The sequence below is a fragment of the Melospiza georgiana genome, unplaced genomic scaffold, assembly GCF_028018845.1.
Source record: "Melospiza georgiana isolate bMelGeo1 unplaced genomic scaffold, bMelGeo1.pri scaffold_29, whole genome shotgun sequence".
Taxonomy (NCBI): Eukaryota; Metazoa; Chordata; class Aves; order Passeriformes; family Passerellidae; genus Melospiza; species Melospiza georgiana.
The window spans coordinates 2234367-2248168 of NW_026652215.1; the positions used below are offsets into that span (position 1 = coordinate 2234367).

Below are 13802 nucleotides of genomic sequence, written 5' to 3' on the forward strand. Positions count from 1 at the left end.
TGCAGCCTGCTGGGCATGCGCAGCCGGTGGAGGCAGTCGGGGGCGGGACGTTGCCCGCCTCTGGGTCTGCGCAGCCGGTGAAGGCAGCCGGGGGCGGGGTGTCGGTCGGTGCTCCGCCCGGCCCCGCTCCGGTGGGCGGGCAGCCCATCCCTCTCCGTTCAGTGGGGGCTGTGCCCGCTACGGGATCTTGCAGATTGGGGCGGGCTCTCACAGGGGGCCTGCCCCGCTCCCTTGTGCCGCCCCGCAGTGACGCGGCTCCGCGGGCTGCGCCTCCCTCGGCATTCCACCCCGCCCCCGTATCGGGGGATAGGGGCCCCGCGCCGGCTGCGTCTGGCGCTGTGCCAGATGTGCGGGCTGTGCCAGCAGCTGCGGCCGCCGAGGCGGCTCCGGCCGGAACTGCAGCGCAGCAGGGGACTGGGGTGTTTACCTTTAGTGCAACTGCTGACGCGACCGGCGGGGGGCTGGCGGGTGCCCGGGGCCATGGCCCTTTCTCGTCAGGTCTTTGGACGCTTCCTGCGTGCCAGGTGACTGTGCGTCCGAGGCACCCTGAACGTTTTTGGCCAGAGGCAAAAACCAAGACTGACGAGATGAATGAACATCTCTCCTCACGGCATCTGCAGGGTCGGGGGGTGGATTCCTTTGGCTCTGCTGGTGCTGCAGGGGGCGCAGGGATGAGTGGTGTTGCCCCGGCTCCCAGTCAATCAATCCCTCCTGTCTCTGGGGGGCCCAAGGATCGGGGCACGGCAGGTGCGGTGGCTTTGCCAGGGGGTCCCCAGGCTTTCCCTGTGCTCAGGGGCATCACGCATAACACTTATGAACCCCTTGTGTATAAGCTGGAGAAGGAACTCCATGAAGCGGTTGCTTAGCATGGTTTGGGGACTGCTGAGGTTATGCACATTCTTCGGAGGCTTGATCAGGATGTGCTGACACCTCACGATGTCCGTTGTGTGGCACATTCTCTTTTTGACCCTGTGCAATTTGGTGTTTTTGAGACCAAGTGGGCTCGTCTGGCAGCCCAAGCGGTGAGGCGGAATGCTGCGCTGGCGCCAGAAGACCCCAGGCGTGCAGTTGTTGTTGATATGCTGTTGGGGACGGGGCGTTATGAGAATGTTCAGGGGCAGGTTGGATATGATCCCCTTGTGCTTCAGCAATGCAACACTCTGGGCATGGGAGCGATTGTGCAGACCCTGGAAATGGCTGCTCCGAAGCAGCCGTTCTCAACTGTTGTCCAGGGGGAAGATGAGCCTTTTATGGTATTTGCGGCGAGGTTGATTGCATCCGTGGAGAGGCAGGTGCCTGATCCTGTGGCGAGGGACGTTACAATTGCAAACCTTGTCAAGTGCAATTGTAATGAAGCTTGTCATAAGGTTATAGCAGCTATGCCTGGTGATCCTAGTATCTGGGAGATGGCAGAAGCCTGTGCGAACATCATCCCCTCACGTCGGAAGTTGGCCACTGTGGCTGCCGCTGTGCAGCCCATCTGGGCAGCACCACAGGGCGGGCGGCCGCAGCAGGCGACTGCACAGACTAGCAGGAAGCGGGGGAAGAAGGATCAGAAGGTCAAATTCCCCATGTTCTTGTGCGGTCGGTGTGGTAGGCCGAATCACATGGCTAACGTTTGTAAGGCGACTGTCCATGCTAATGGCCAGGCGTTGCCAGGTTCGGGAAACGTGAGGTGGAGCGCGCAGCAGGAGGGGCGTGCTCAGACACAAGCTTCCCTCCAGACCCAGGTGCCGATGGAGGTCTCCTTTGCCGGCTTGCAACCAGCACCTGCGGATCAGCAGGCGTGGACGTCTGCACTGCAGCAACAGTTGTCTTAGATTCATCTGAGATACGCAAGGTTCCCCTGGATGCCTTTGGTCCCTTGGGTGGGGGCATGAGTGCTCTCCTTATGGGGAGGTCTAGTGCCACCCTTCAGGGCATCATTGTGCACCTGGGGCTCATTGATGCAGATTTTACAGGGCAGATTTGTGCCATGGTCTCCACACTCACTCCCCCTGTCACAATCCCAAAAGGGACACGGCTTGCTCAACTTGTGCCTTTTAAGTCTTCTGTTCGCAGGACAGCTGACCGGTCATGTGGAGCTGGTGGCTTTGGATCCACTGGGCAGCCTCAGGTTCACTGGACTGCTGTCCTGACCAAGGACCGGCCCGAGATGCTGTGTACCCTGTCTGTTCCTGGTGCGACACCGTCGGAAATCCACCTCCGCGGGCTTCTCGACAGCGGTGCTGACATCACTGTTCTCTCCCTTGCTGCCTGGCCCTCGGAGTGGCCCCTGGATGCGGTGGGGACATCTGTCGCGGGCCTGGGAGGGACAGCACAATGCTACGTGGCCCAGCAGCCCGTGCTGGTCACCAACCCGGAGGGACAGATGGCCTGGGTTAGGCCTCATGTTACTTCTACTCCTGCCAACCTTTGGGGGAGGGATGTTCTGTCTGCCTGGGGGGTGCATATCGGGACGGATTTTTAATGGGGGCTAATGCAGTGAAGGGCGCAGAGTGTCTACGCCTCCTATACGGTGGCTGGTGGACAAACCCGTTTGGGAGAAGCAGTGGTCCCTCCCTGATGATAAATTAGTCGCCCTTCGGAATTTGGTGCAGGAGCAGTTGGACCAGGGTCATCTGGAGCCTTCCAACAGTCCTTGGAACACTCCTGTCTTCTGTATCAAGAAGAAATCTGGGAAATGGAGGTTGTTGCAAGACCTCCGGAAGGTCAATGCCGTGATGGAAAGCATGGGACCATTGCAGGCGGGCATGCCATCGCCTACCATGCTTCCTGCAGGCTGGCCGGTCCTCATTGTGGATCTGAAGGATTGTTTCTTTTCGATTCCTTTGCATCCCGATGACAGACCGAAGTTTGCCTTCTCGGTGCCAGCGATTAACGAGGCTGAGCCCGCACAGAGATATCAATGGAGGACATTGCCTCAGGGTATGTGTAATTCTCCTGCCATGAGAAGATGCCCAGCAAGAGGCAGAAGTGCAGGAGCTGCAGCTGCAGCGAGTTTGCCAATGCTAGCAGGAGGAAGTGGCTGATGGAGCTGCTGTTGGACATTTGAACTGTCTTGGCATGGGTATCTGTAAGAAAAGTAATCATGGAATTGTTGGGTTTGGAGAGGACTTTAAATATCCCAGCACATCTTGGGGGCCCTTTCCCCCCTCTGCCTGCCCAGGGCTCTGCTGCCTGGAGCAGTCCCTGCCAGCAGCTACTTCCCTGTGCCCAGGGCTGGGCCCTGCCAGTGCTGCCAGAGCCCAGCCCAGCCCTGGGGGCTCAGCTCTGCCCTGCAGACCCCTCCCAGCTCTGGCACTGCCCAGGGGCAGCTCTGGCTCTGCAGGCTCTGATAGGAATGTCAGAGCAACCCTGAGGAGGCTGGAAAAGCAACACTGATGCTGCCTCAAAGGGACCCTGTGCAGATATCTGTCGCTGCCTGCTTTATTCAGATCTGAGACAAAATGTTTTTATTATTCCATTCTGAAATGAGAGATGAAAATCTATAGGCTCCATCCAGGCAACCCAGAGCAGTATATTAAAAAAGCATGATTTTCCCTTTTATGCAGCCCCTGCCTTGCTATGCTCCCTGTATAATGTACTTGGAAATGTGCTGCAGTTAAATGCCATGCTAAGAGCAGCCCTGAACAATGCAGCATCCTCACCACACAAGGAGAACACTTCCAAGCCTTACCAGCTGTGTCCTCCCGCCCTGATCTTGTCCCCCAGCGCTGGGAGCAGCTGCCAGGGCTGGCTGAGAGCTGTCCCTGGCAGGCAGCAGAGTCCCTGCCCCAGCACAGCGCCCTGGGCTGCAGGACCCTGCTCTGCAGGACAGCCCTGGGCACCCCTGGCTGCTCTGGACAAAAGACAATCAGAGAATGTACTCACAGGGTCTGTAGGCATTGGGGTGTTCCAGCTTTAGGAGATGGCTCCAGGAGCTGGAGCTGCATTGTCCTGCAGCCAGAGGTTCCTGTGCCAAGGGCTGGCAGTGGTTCTGCCCCAGGCACTTCTCAGCACCTTCCCAGCCCTGACTGATTGAAGCTCTCTGTGCCCTTGTGATGTGCCTGGGGTGGCTGCAGGCAGTGCCTCAGCCCTGCTGGGCTGGCAGAAGAGCTGCTCATCAAGAGAAATGTGCTTTTGAAGCTCTTCTTGGTTACCAGGAGCTGCCTCTGTGCCAGGAGCCCAGCCCAACTCAGCAGCACAGACACAGCACCAGGAATTTAATGAGCCTCTGGGGCTTTGTGCTCAGGCCTTGAACATCAGTCCCTGAGAGACAGCTGAAGAAACTTTTCCAGAACTTCCAGTCAGAATCCAACTCCAAAGCTTCTTGGTCTTTTAATGGGTCCCACTGAGGGACACAACTGAGAAAGTGTCCCCAGGCACCAGGCAGAGCAGAGAACTGGAGGCACTGATGGCAGCTGGGGACAAAGAGAAGCCAAGTCTTGGTGCCCTGGGCCACAGCAGGGTCGGTGCCACCAAGGGCTGTGAGGAGACACCTTGTCCTGAAGCACTGGGGCCTCCTGGCACAGCCCCAGCCAGGCTGGGCACTGTCAGCCCCTTGTCCTGCATTCAGCATCTCCCCCTAAGCCCACATCCCAGTGGCCTCAAGGATCTGCTGGAAGGAGTCCCTGGGGAGCCTTGCTCAGAAATGGCCCTGGGGGCTCCTGAATGCTCCCTGCAGGGACTGCAGGTTTTTCAAAGGACTTTGGGTTTGGCTTTTGCCTTGGAGTCTCTGAGAGGTCTGTTCAATCTTGTCCTCCAATTCTCTGCTGTAATTAGTCCCTGCAGAGGCTTTGTCAGTAACAACACTCAGTGGAGCTCATTAATGCTTCAGGGTACTTCAGTTATTTTAAGGTACTTGGTGTTGCCCTTTTGATATCTACTCTATGAGAGGTTTTTGCAATCATGGCCCCAATTATCTGCTGTAACGAGTCCTTTGAGAGCTTCGTATATACACTCAGTGGGGCTTATTAATGCTTTGAGATACTCAAGGTTTTTGAGGTACTTTGGATGTTCCTTAACACTCTTAATATCTGAGAAGTGTTTTTTCTGGGCTCCAATTCTCTCCTCCAAAGAGTCCATGAAGAGCTTTTGTTTGGGATGGACCTCAATGGGACCCATTCATGCTTTGAGACACTTTGAGTTTTTTCTCTGACTTTGACTTCTGGAAAGGTTTGTGCAATCTAAGGCTCTGAGTTTCCAGGGCTCATCTCCAAATGCACCACGGGGCTCATTAGCATCAAGCAATACCTGACAAACCATGGCTCTGCCTTGATTTCTCTCGGCTCTGGAGCAATTCATTAGGTGGATTTCCTTTTACAGTTGTGGAGAAATATTTGAAACAGCTTCTAAGAAATCTGTATTCCTATCTTAAAGGGTGTCTTTTATTGCTGTTCCTATTATACAAGAGGTGATTGCAGAATTCAGTGATTGATATTGATCCACTGTCTCTCCTAAGGAGGTCTGGCCAGGTCAGAATTGGCCCTTAATTGTAAACATGGAACATGAGCCAATCACAGGTGCACCTATTGCATTTCACATCAGCAGGTAATAATTGTTTACATTTTTCTTCTGAGGCCTCAGCTTTCCAGAAGAAGAAAAATCCCAAAGAGAGGATTTTATGAAAAAATGTCTGTGACACCACTGTTTTACAGCGTGGCCTCATGGAATCCAAGAGACTGTTGTGATGGAATGGAAACTCATGGATTCAAGGGTCCACTCTTTTGCTGTGTGGCCTCAGGGAATGCTGGAGACCATTGTGGCACCATGGAAACGAATGGCACAAAGGCTCCACTGTGACCCAGCAGGGCCTCATGGAACCAAGGACAGTGCCGTGATGCAATGGAATCTCTAGGATCCAAGGATCAATTGTCAACACATCAGGTTCTCATGAAACCAAGCAGAACATTGTGGCACAGTGGAATCTCATGGGAGCAAGGCTCTGCTTTGATCAAGGTGGGCCTCATGGGACACAGGTGCCACTGGGACCTTGTCAGGCATAGTAGGAACAAGTCATCACTGTGGCAGACCAAGGCCTCATGTGACCTAGGAGAGCACTGTGACACAAGGGAACCTGATGGAACCAAGGGCCCATTGTGACACAGCAGGGTCTCATGGAACCCCTGTACCACTGGGACATTGCCAAGGCTTGTGCAAGCAAGGTTCCACTGTGACAAAGGCAGGCCTCGTGGCACCCAGGAGACCATTGTGGGACAATGGAATCTCATGGAACCAAGGCCCCATTGTGACAAAGCACGGCCTCATGGAAGCCCAGTGCCACTGGGACATCTCCAGGCTTGGAGGAAGCAAGCGTCCATTGTGACACTGCACAGCCTCAAATCACAGGAGAGCAGAGGGATGCCATGGAATAGTGGGGAACCAAGTGTCCATCCTAAACACAGTGAGGACTCATGGAACCCAGGAGACCATTGTGACACTGCCCTTTGTCACAATGGGGCTGTGCTTCTTTGAGAATCCATGAGCCCACAATGTTCTCCTGGGTTCCAAGAGGCCCTGCTGTGTCTCAATGCTCCCACGAGCCACAGCATGGTCCCCATTGCCCCTGGGTTCTGTGAGGCCATGCTACATTCACAACTGACATTTGCTTCCATGAGATTCCATTGTGTCACAGTGGTTCCCATGTTTCCATGAGGTTCTGCTGTGTCACTGTGGACACTGGGTTCCACAAGAGCAATGTCCCGCTGGCACCTGTGTCCTTTGGGCCCCACTTTGCCAAAGCAGAACTTTGCCTCCATGAGATTCCAGGCTGTCCCAATGCTCTGCTGAGTTCCATGAGGCTGTGCTGTGTCACAATGGACACTGAGTTCCACCTGCCCTGGCAATATCCAAGTGGCCGCTGGGTTCCATGAGGCCCCGTTGTGTTTGCAGGTGACACTTGGTTCCCCAAGATGTCATTGTCACGCTGCTCTCCTGGGCGTCCTGAGGCCTTGCTGTGCAATAATAGAGCCTTGTTCCTGCTGGACCTGGCAATGTCCCAGTGGCACCTGTGTCCCATGAGGCCCCACTTGGTCACAGCAGAGTCTTGGCTTAACAACTGACCCTTGTTTCCTTGAGATTCTATTAGTGAAAAACACATTCACTCTCCTGTGAAAATGTACAAAGTTTAATAAAGGACAATGGGAGACCAGGACCATGGAGCAAAGGTTATCACGGCTGGGTGCATCTTGGCACTCAGCCAGGAGCACCCTGTTACCTTTGGGGATCCCCCTGAAATACCTTTCCCCTTACATCAGCCTGTTGCATATTCATAGACCCTCATGTATATCCATAAACTACTTTACATATTCCAGGAACGATTTTACATGGCCCCTCTTGGGTCTGCCTTTTCAGAGCATGTGTGTTTCTTGGCTGTGGTTTTGGCTCCTTCTCTTTATCACTTCCAGGTGTTTGAGCCTTGGTCCACTCTGCCTTCAGACGGTGAGTGCTGATAGTTGGCAGATCTGTACAGGTGTCCTCATCCTCTGTGCATTGGATGTTATCCCATCCAAGCAGGCAGTTTAACACAAGCAGCTATTCCACTAAGCTTAATTAACAACAGAAATAAAAACTGTAGAACAAACTAACTTTAAAAAACAGTCCCAGCCCATATTTGATTCCAGTCCAGTTGATCTCAGTCTGTGTGGTCTTGATCCATATGGTCCCACTCCCTAGGATCCCAGTCCATATAATCTCAGTCCAGGTGATCCCAGTCTGTGTCGTCCCAGTCCATACAGTCCCAGTCCATATTTGATCCCACTCCAGGCTATCCCAGTCTGGACGGTTCTGATGCAGAGGATCCCAGTCCATGTGACCCCCATCCATGTGATCCCAGTCCAGGTGATCCCAGCCCATATTTGGTCCCAGTCTGTGTGGTCCTGCACACAGTCTCAGGGTCTGGAATTCCAGTCCCCAGCCAGGAAAAAATGTTCCTGCACTTGAACTTCCTTCCTCTCATCTTAAAAAATTAGAATGAAACTATAGATAAATAAATAAATAATAATTAAAATAAAATATAGCAATTTCAACTCTTACTTACAATACTCCCATAATGATTCAAGCCAAAAAAACAATAACTATTACTATAACATTACCAATAAATATAAATAAATTATAGACCAAGAAATAACTTTTCAGAGTTTTAACTTGATGACTAATATACTTGAGATAAAAAAATATCAAAAACAACTAACATGCAATCTAACACACCTTAGTAAAACAATTCATATTACAAATAGACTAAACACAAAACCAAACACCACTATAATTTCTTAAACATTTGAATCAAAAAATTAAACTTTAATAACATCCTTAAGTACTCTAAAACAATTAAAATTATTTTTAAAAGATTTATTACGTGTGCATGGTTTTATTTGATATTGGTTTTTGAATTGTTAGAGGCTAGATGATTTAAAAATGGGACTCTTAGAGGAATTTAACCAGTTGAGAAGGCAGCACTCTGCAAACATAACTGACTGAAAATGAATAGGACAGAAATCAGTAACTCTGAAAGTTTTATTTGCCATCAAATACATCCCACCCAGCCAGCCCCAGACAATCCCCATCCCATTGCTCCAAATTGGGATCCCACTTCTACCAATCGTCTCCCAACCCCAACTCACCCTGCTGGCTGTGGAATGGAGTGAGTTTGACCTGAGACTGAGTTTTTTTTAAGGAGGGAACAAGCAATTTGAGGCAATTTGCTATGAACCAGGATATCAGGGCTGTGCCCAAAGTGCCTCCTCCAGTGGGGGATGGAGCTGGAGCAGCACATGAAGCTCTTCCCACTCTCGGGGCACTTGCAGAGCTTCCCTTACCGGTGCCTCCGTTGGTTGGGTCAAGTGAGAGCTGCTGGAGAAGCTCTTCCCACATTGGGGACACTTGTAGGGCCTCTCCCCAGTGTGGATGTGCCAGTGGGTGATGAGGTGGGAGTTGCGCATGAATTCCGTCCCACACTGAGGGCATTGGAAGGGCCTCTCCTCTGTGTGAGTCTGATAGTGCAGGAATAGATGGGAACTGGTCAGAAACCTCTTCCTGCATTTATCACACTTGTAGGGCCGTTCCCCATGTGGGTCCCCTGATGCTTGATCAGGTCAGATCTCCACCTGAAGCTCATCCCACAATCCCCACTCTCGTAGGGCCATCCCCCAGTGTGGATCCTCTGATTCTGGATCAGGGTCCCTTTGTGTCCAAAGCTCTCCTCACATTCCTCACATTCATAGGGCAGTTTCCCGGTGTGGATGCGCTGGTACTTTACAAGGGTGGAGCTGCAGTGGAATCCCTTCCCACAGTCAGGGCAGTGGAAGGGCCTCTCCTCTGTGTGACTGTGATAGTGCTGGAGCAAATGGGAGCTGGTCAGAAACCTTTTCCTGCATTTATCACACTCACAGGGCCGTTACCCAGTGTGGGTCCTCTGGTGCCTGATCAGGTCGCAATTCCACCTGAAGCTCTTGCCACACTCCACACTCATGTCGGGCTTCTCCCCATCATGGAGCTGCTCATGGAGCACCAGCTCCCAGCTCTGGCTCCATCTCCGGCCGCCTTCCCGGCCCAGGCTGGCTCTTTCTCCCTCAGATCCCTGCCAACTGCATTTGCAGCCCCTCCTCGTGCGGCATCTCCAGGGCTTTTCCTCCCCATTGGCTTCCTGCACCGTGGAGCCGCTCAAAACGGCCTCTGCCACCAGGTTCTGCCGCGGGCATTTGTCCTCCCTGCTCTCCATGCTCAGCTCCTGCTCTGGGGAAGGAAGGACAAGGACAGGATGGGATTTGCCTCTGTGCCACAGGCAAGGGCAAGGAGATCCCCCCCAGGGCTGTGCTGCAGCCGGGAGATGGAGCAGCACAGAGGTGGAAAGGGGCACTGACTTCCTCCTCACTTTTCCAGGGTATCTTCCTCATCCTCGCAGCCTCCCAGGGGTTGGCAATGGGAAATCCTGGTTTGGGGAACACAAGTGGTGAGCACGTTGAGTTTCAAGGTCCATCTGCCTGAGTCCATCTCTACAAGTCACTGGGTATCTGGGCTCCATAAAACCTCCCGAACACCAAGATTCAGCCCTGAAAAAGCCTCCCAGGAGTTCCCCATCCCTGGTCCCTCCCCTCTGGTGTTCGGGTGTTCCCCCCTGTCCCAGCTGCTGGGGTCATGCTTGGATTGGGGGCCCCCATTCTCCTCGGTGCCCGCCCTGCCCAGGCTTCTGGGACACCCAGCAATGCCAAAAGCTTCCCCTTCTTCCCTCTCCCCATTTCAGGATGCTGGGGCTGTTTGGGCTCCCGGGCTCCCTTCTCCCCTCATTCTCTGCTCGGGGCTGCAGCAGCTCCAAGGAGTCCTCCCTGTCCCTCTCCAGGCTCTTGAGGCTCCCGCCAATGGCGGCGCTCCCCCCTCTCTGGGCTCCCCACTTTGGGCTCCTGGGGGACACAGGGCTCTGCTCCTCCAGGCTGCCTCTGCCAGCAGCTGCCACCGGCCCCCCCCACAATGTCCCCCTGTGGGGCCTTTTCTGCTCAGCCTTGGACTTCTTCATTCTCCAAACATCCTCCCAAAAAAACCCAACCCAGGGACCCCCCAGGACATCTGGGTCGAGCTCCCCTGCAGGGCACCCATGGGATGGGGGGTGATGATCCCATGGGTGAGGGCTGCAAATTCAGAAAGTGCTTGACCTCGTGGTTCCTTCTCCTTTCCTTGATCCTCCTTTGTCCCTCCTCTTCCTCCTTCTCCCACATCTCCTCTTCCATCCCTCCTCGTCCTCCCTAAGCCCACCTCTTCCCTACTTCCATCCCTTCTGGCTCTCCTTCTTCATCCCTCCCCTTCCACCCCTCCTCCTCCTCCCCCAGCAGCAGCGACACCCTCGGTACCCTGTTCTCGCAGCCCTTGCAGGCTGCAGCAGGAGCAGGGATGGAGCCGAGACAGGTCGGAATGAGCAGTGTGGGGCTCTTGGCTGCTGTGGGCTGGGGGAACCTGGCCCAGGCCAAAGGAGAGGCAAACTGGGCAAACTGGGGTCTGCACATCCAAACTGGGCCTTGCTGGGGACCCTGCCTGGCCACTGCCAGCCCTTGGGGCTCCTCTCGGGAGATCTGGGAGGGGAAAATGCAGAGAGGGCTGGGGGATCCCAGGAGTGGTGTCCCTGGGAGGGACTGGGCTGTACTGGGGTAACTGGAACTTTACTGGGACCACGGGGGGTGATTGGGAAGGACTGAGGATTGGGACATGCTGAGGGCAAGTGGGATATGCTGGGAATGCCTTTGACCTTACTGGGGTGACTGGAACCACACTGGAAACAACTGGGAACATGCTGGAGGCAAATGGGACTGTGTAGGAGTGACTGGGACGATACTGGGGGCAACTGGAATCACACTGGGAGGAAGAGGGATTACTGGAATCATGCTGGGGGCAACTGAGATCCTACTGGGATGACAATGGGAGCAGCTGGACCATGATGGGGGACACTGGGACCGTACTGGCAGCAACTGGAACTGCACTGAGGGTGACTGGGAGTGGCTGTGAGCAACTGGGATCAGGCTGGAAGCAACTGAGTATTGACTGGCAGTGACTGGGAACATGCTGGGAGCACCTGGGATATAGTGGGAGAGACTGAAACCACAGTGGGGGTAAACAGGAGCAACTGGAACCACAGTTGATGATAATGGGAGCAGCTGTGCCCATGTTGGGATCATACTGGGATCCTGCTGGAGCTGACTGTCATCATACTGGGATTGACAGGAATACTACTGGGAGTATCTGAGAGTGACTAGGATCATACTGGAATCAGACTGGGAGTGGCTGGAAAGGTGCTGGCTATGACTGGAACCATGCTGGAGGTGCTGGGAGCAACTGGGCCTACACTGGGAGTGACAGGGAGTTACTCTGGGCATTACTGGAATCAGGTTGGGAAAATCTAGGGGTGACTGGGGTCACTGGATGTGACATGGTTGTGACTGGAAGCAACTGAGATCATAGTGGAAATGGCTGTGATCATACTGAGAGTGACTGGAAACATACTGGGAATGACTGTGCATCCTACTAAGATCATCCTGGGAGCCACTGGGTTTACAGCAGATGTGAACGGATCCTGACTGGGGGTTACTGGGAGTTACTGGGCCCATATTGGGAGGAAAATGTGGACACACTGGGAGGAACTGGGATCAACTGGGAAGTACTGGAACCATGCTGAGGGGACTGACATCACAACTGGGGCAACTGGGAGCAACTGGGACCATGCTTTGGGCAAGCCAGAAACTGGGATCAGGCTGGAGGCAACTGGAAATAACCAGGAAAGACTGGGACTATTCTGAGGGAACCAGAACCTTTCTGGGCACACTGGGACATACTGGGAGTGTCTGTGACCATACTGGGGGGACCACACAGGGGGCAATTGGGAGTGAGTGGGACCACGCTGAGAGGGACTGGGGACTAGGGACAACTGGGATCATACTGGCAGGAACTAGGAACAACTGGAACAATTCTGGCAGCAACTGGGATCATACTGGGATCACAGTGGGAGCAGCCGAGTCCATGCTGGCATTGACTGGGATCTCACTGAGGGTGACTGGAATCATACTGGGATTGACTGGGAGTGGCTGTGAGCAACTGGAATCATGCTGAAAGCAACTGGGAGGAAGTGGGAATGACTGGGACCATGCTGGAGGTAACAGGGAGAGGCTGGGAGTCACAGGGATCATACTGGAGGCTACTGGGGTCCTGCTGGCATTGACAGGGAGAAACTGGGATCACACTGGAGGTCACTGGGATCATACTGGGAGTGACTGGGATCACACTGGGATTAAAGTGAGTGTCAGTAGACCCTGACTGGGTGACTGGGTGTTACTGGGACCTACCAGGCCCATGCTGGGAGACAACTGTGCACACACTGGGAGGAACTAGGAACAACTGGGAATGACAAGATACATGCTGGTGACAACTGGGATGTCCTGGCAGTGACTGGGATAAACTGGGGGCAGCTGAACCACACCGAGGTGACTGGGAGTGCCTGGCAATGACTACAAAAATGTTCAGGGCAACTGGGATATGCTGGGAGTGCCTGAGACCATGCAGGTGGTGACTGGAACCACACTGGGAGCCACTGGGAGCATGCTGGGGGAACTGGGACCATGCTGGGGGCAACAGGGGGCAAGTGTGAGTGACTGTGGCCCTGCTGGGAGAGACTGGCATCATAGTGGGATCTTACTGGGACTATACTAGGGGCAACTGGTAGAACTGGGAACACACTGGATGAAAATGGGATCAACTGGGACCATGTTGGGGACAAATTGCATCATAACGGGGAATGGCTGGGAGTGCCTGGGCTCATACTGGGAAGAAGAGGGATCCTGCCATGAGTGAGGGGAAGTGAACAGGATCATCCTGGGAGTGCCAAGGAAACTGGAAGCACACAGGGGCAGCAACTGGGTTCATGCTGGGAGCAGGGCTCCTGGACAGGATAGATGCAGGGGCCAAATCCAACAAGATGAGGTTTAACAAGACCAAGTGCTGGGTCCTGCACTTTGGCCACAACAACCACTACAGCACTACAGGCTGGGGACAGAGTGGCTGGACAGCAGCCAGGCAGAAAGGGACCTGCAGGGAGTGATGGACAGCAGGCTGGACAGGAGCCATCAGTGTGCCCAGGTGGCCAAGAAGGCCAATGGCTCCTGGCCTGGATCCGGAATGCTGTGGCCAGCAGGAGCAGGGCAGGGATTCTTCCCCTGTGCTCAGCACTGGTTGGGCAGCACTTTGAGTGCTGTGTCCAGTTCTGGGGCCCTCAATGTAGGAAGGACATGGAGGGGCTGGAGTGTGTCCAGAGAAGGGCAACAAGGCTGGGGAGGGGTCTGGAACAC

The 13802-nt window shown here is 54.1% G+C and overlaps 1 protein-coding gene across 1 annotated transcript; it reads right to left on the reverse strand.

Moving 5' to 3' along the window:
• Positions 1-207: 207 nt before the first annotated feature.
• On the reverse strand, positions 208-9451 carry LOC131096341 (zinc finger protein CKR1-like). The gene is made up of 8 exons (XM_058044680.1): positions 9381-9451; positions 9029-9248; positions 8799-8936; positions 2167-2305; positions 1727-1770; positions 936-1082; positions 610-783; positions 208-396 (listed from the first exon to the last, which is right to left on the reverse strand). Exons 1-8 carry the CDS (start codon positions 9449-9451, stop codon positions 208-210), a joined length of 1122 nt encoding a protein of 373 aa, XP_057900663.1.
• Positions 9452-13802: the final 4351 nt, after the last annotated feature.

Coding starts and splice junctions, on each gene's coding strand:
- LOC131096341 (XM_058044680.1), bottom strand. CDS start 9,451: ATGAGTGTGGAGTGTGGCAAGAGCTTCAGGTGGAATTGCGACCTGATC. Junction 2,306..8,798: donor CCCAACCAACGGAGGCACCG/GTAAGGGAAGCT, acceptor TGTCCCTCCCAG/GCCCGCGACAGATGTCCCCA. Junction 1,083..1,726: donor AGACCTCCATCGGCACCTGG/GTCTGGAGGGAA, acceptor CGTCCCCAACAG/CATATCAACAACAACTGCAC.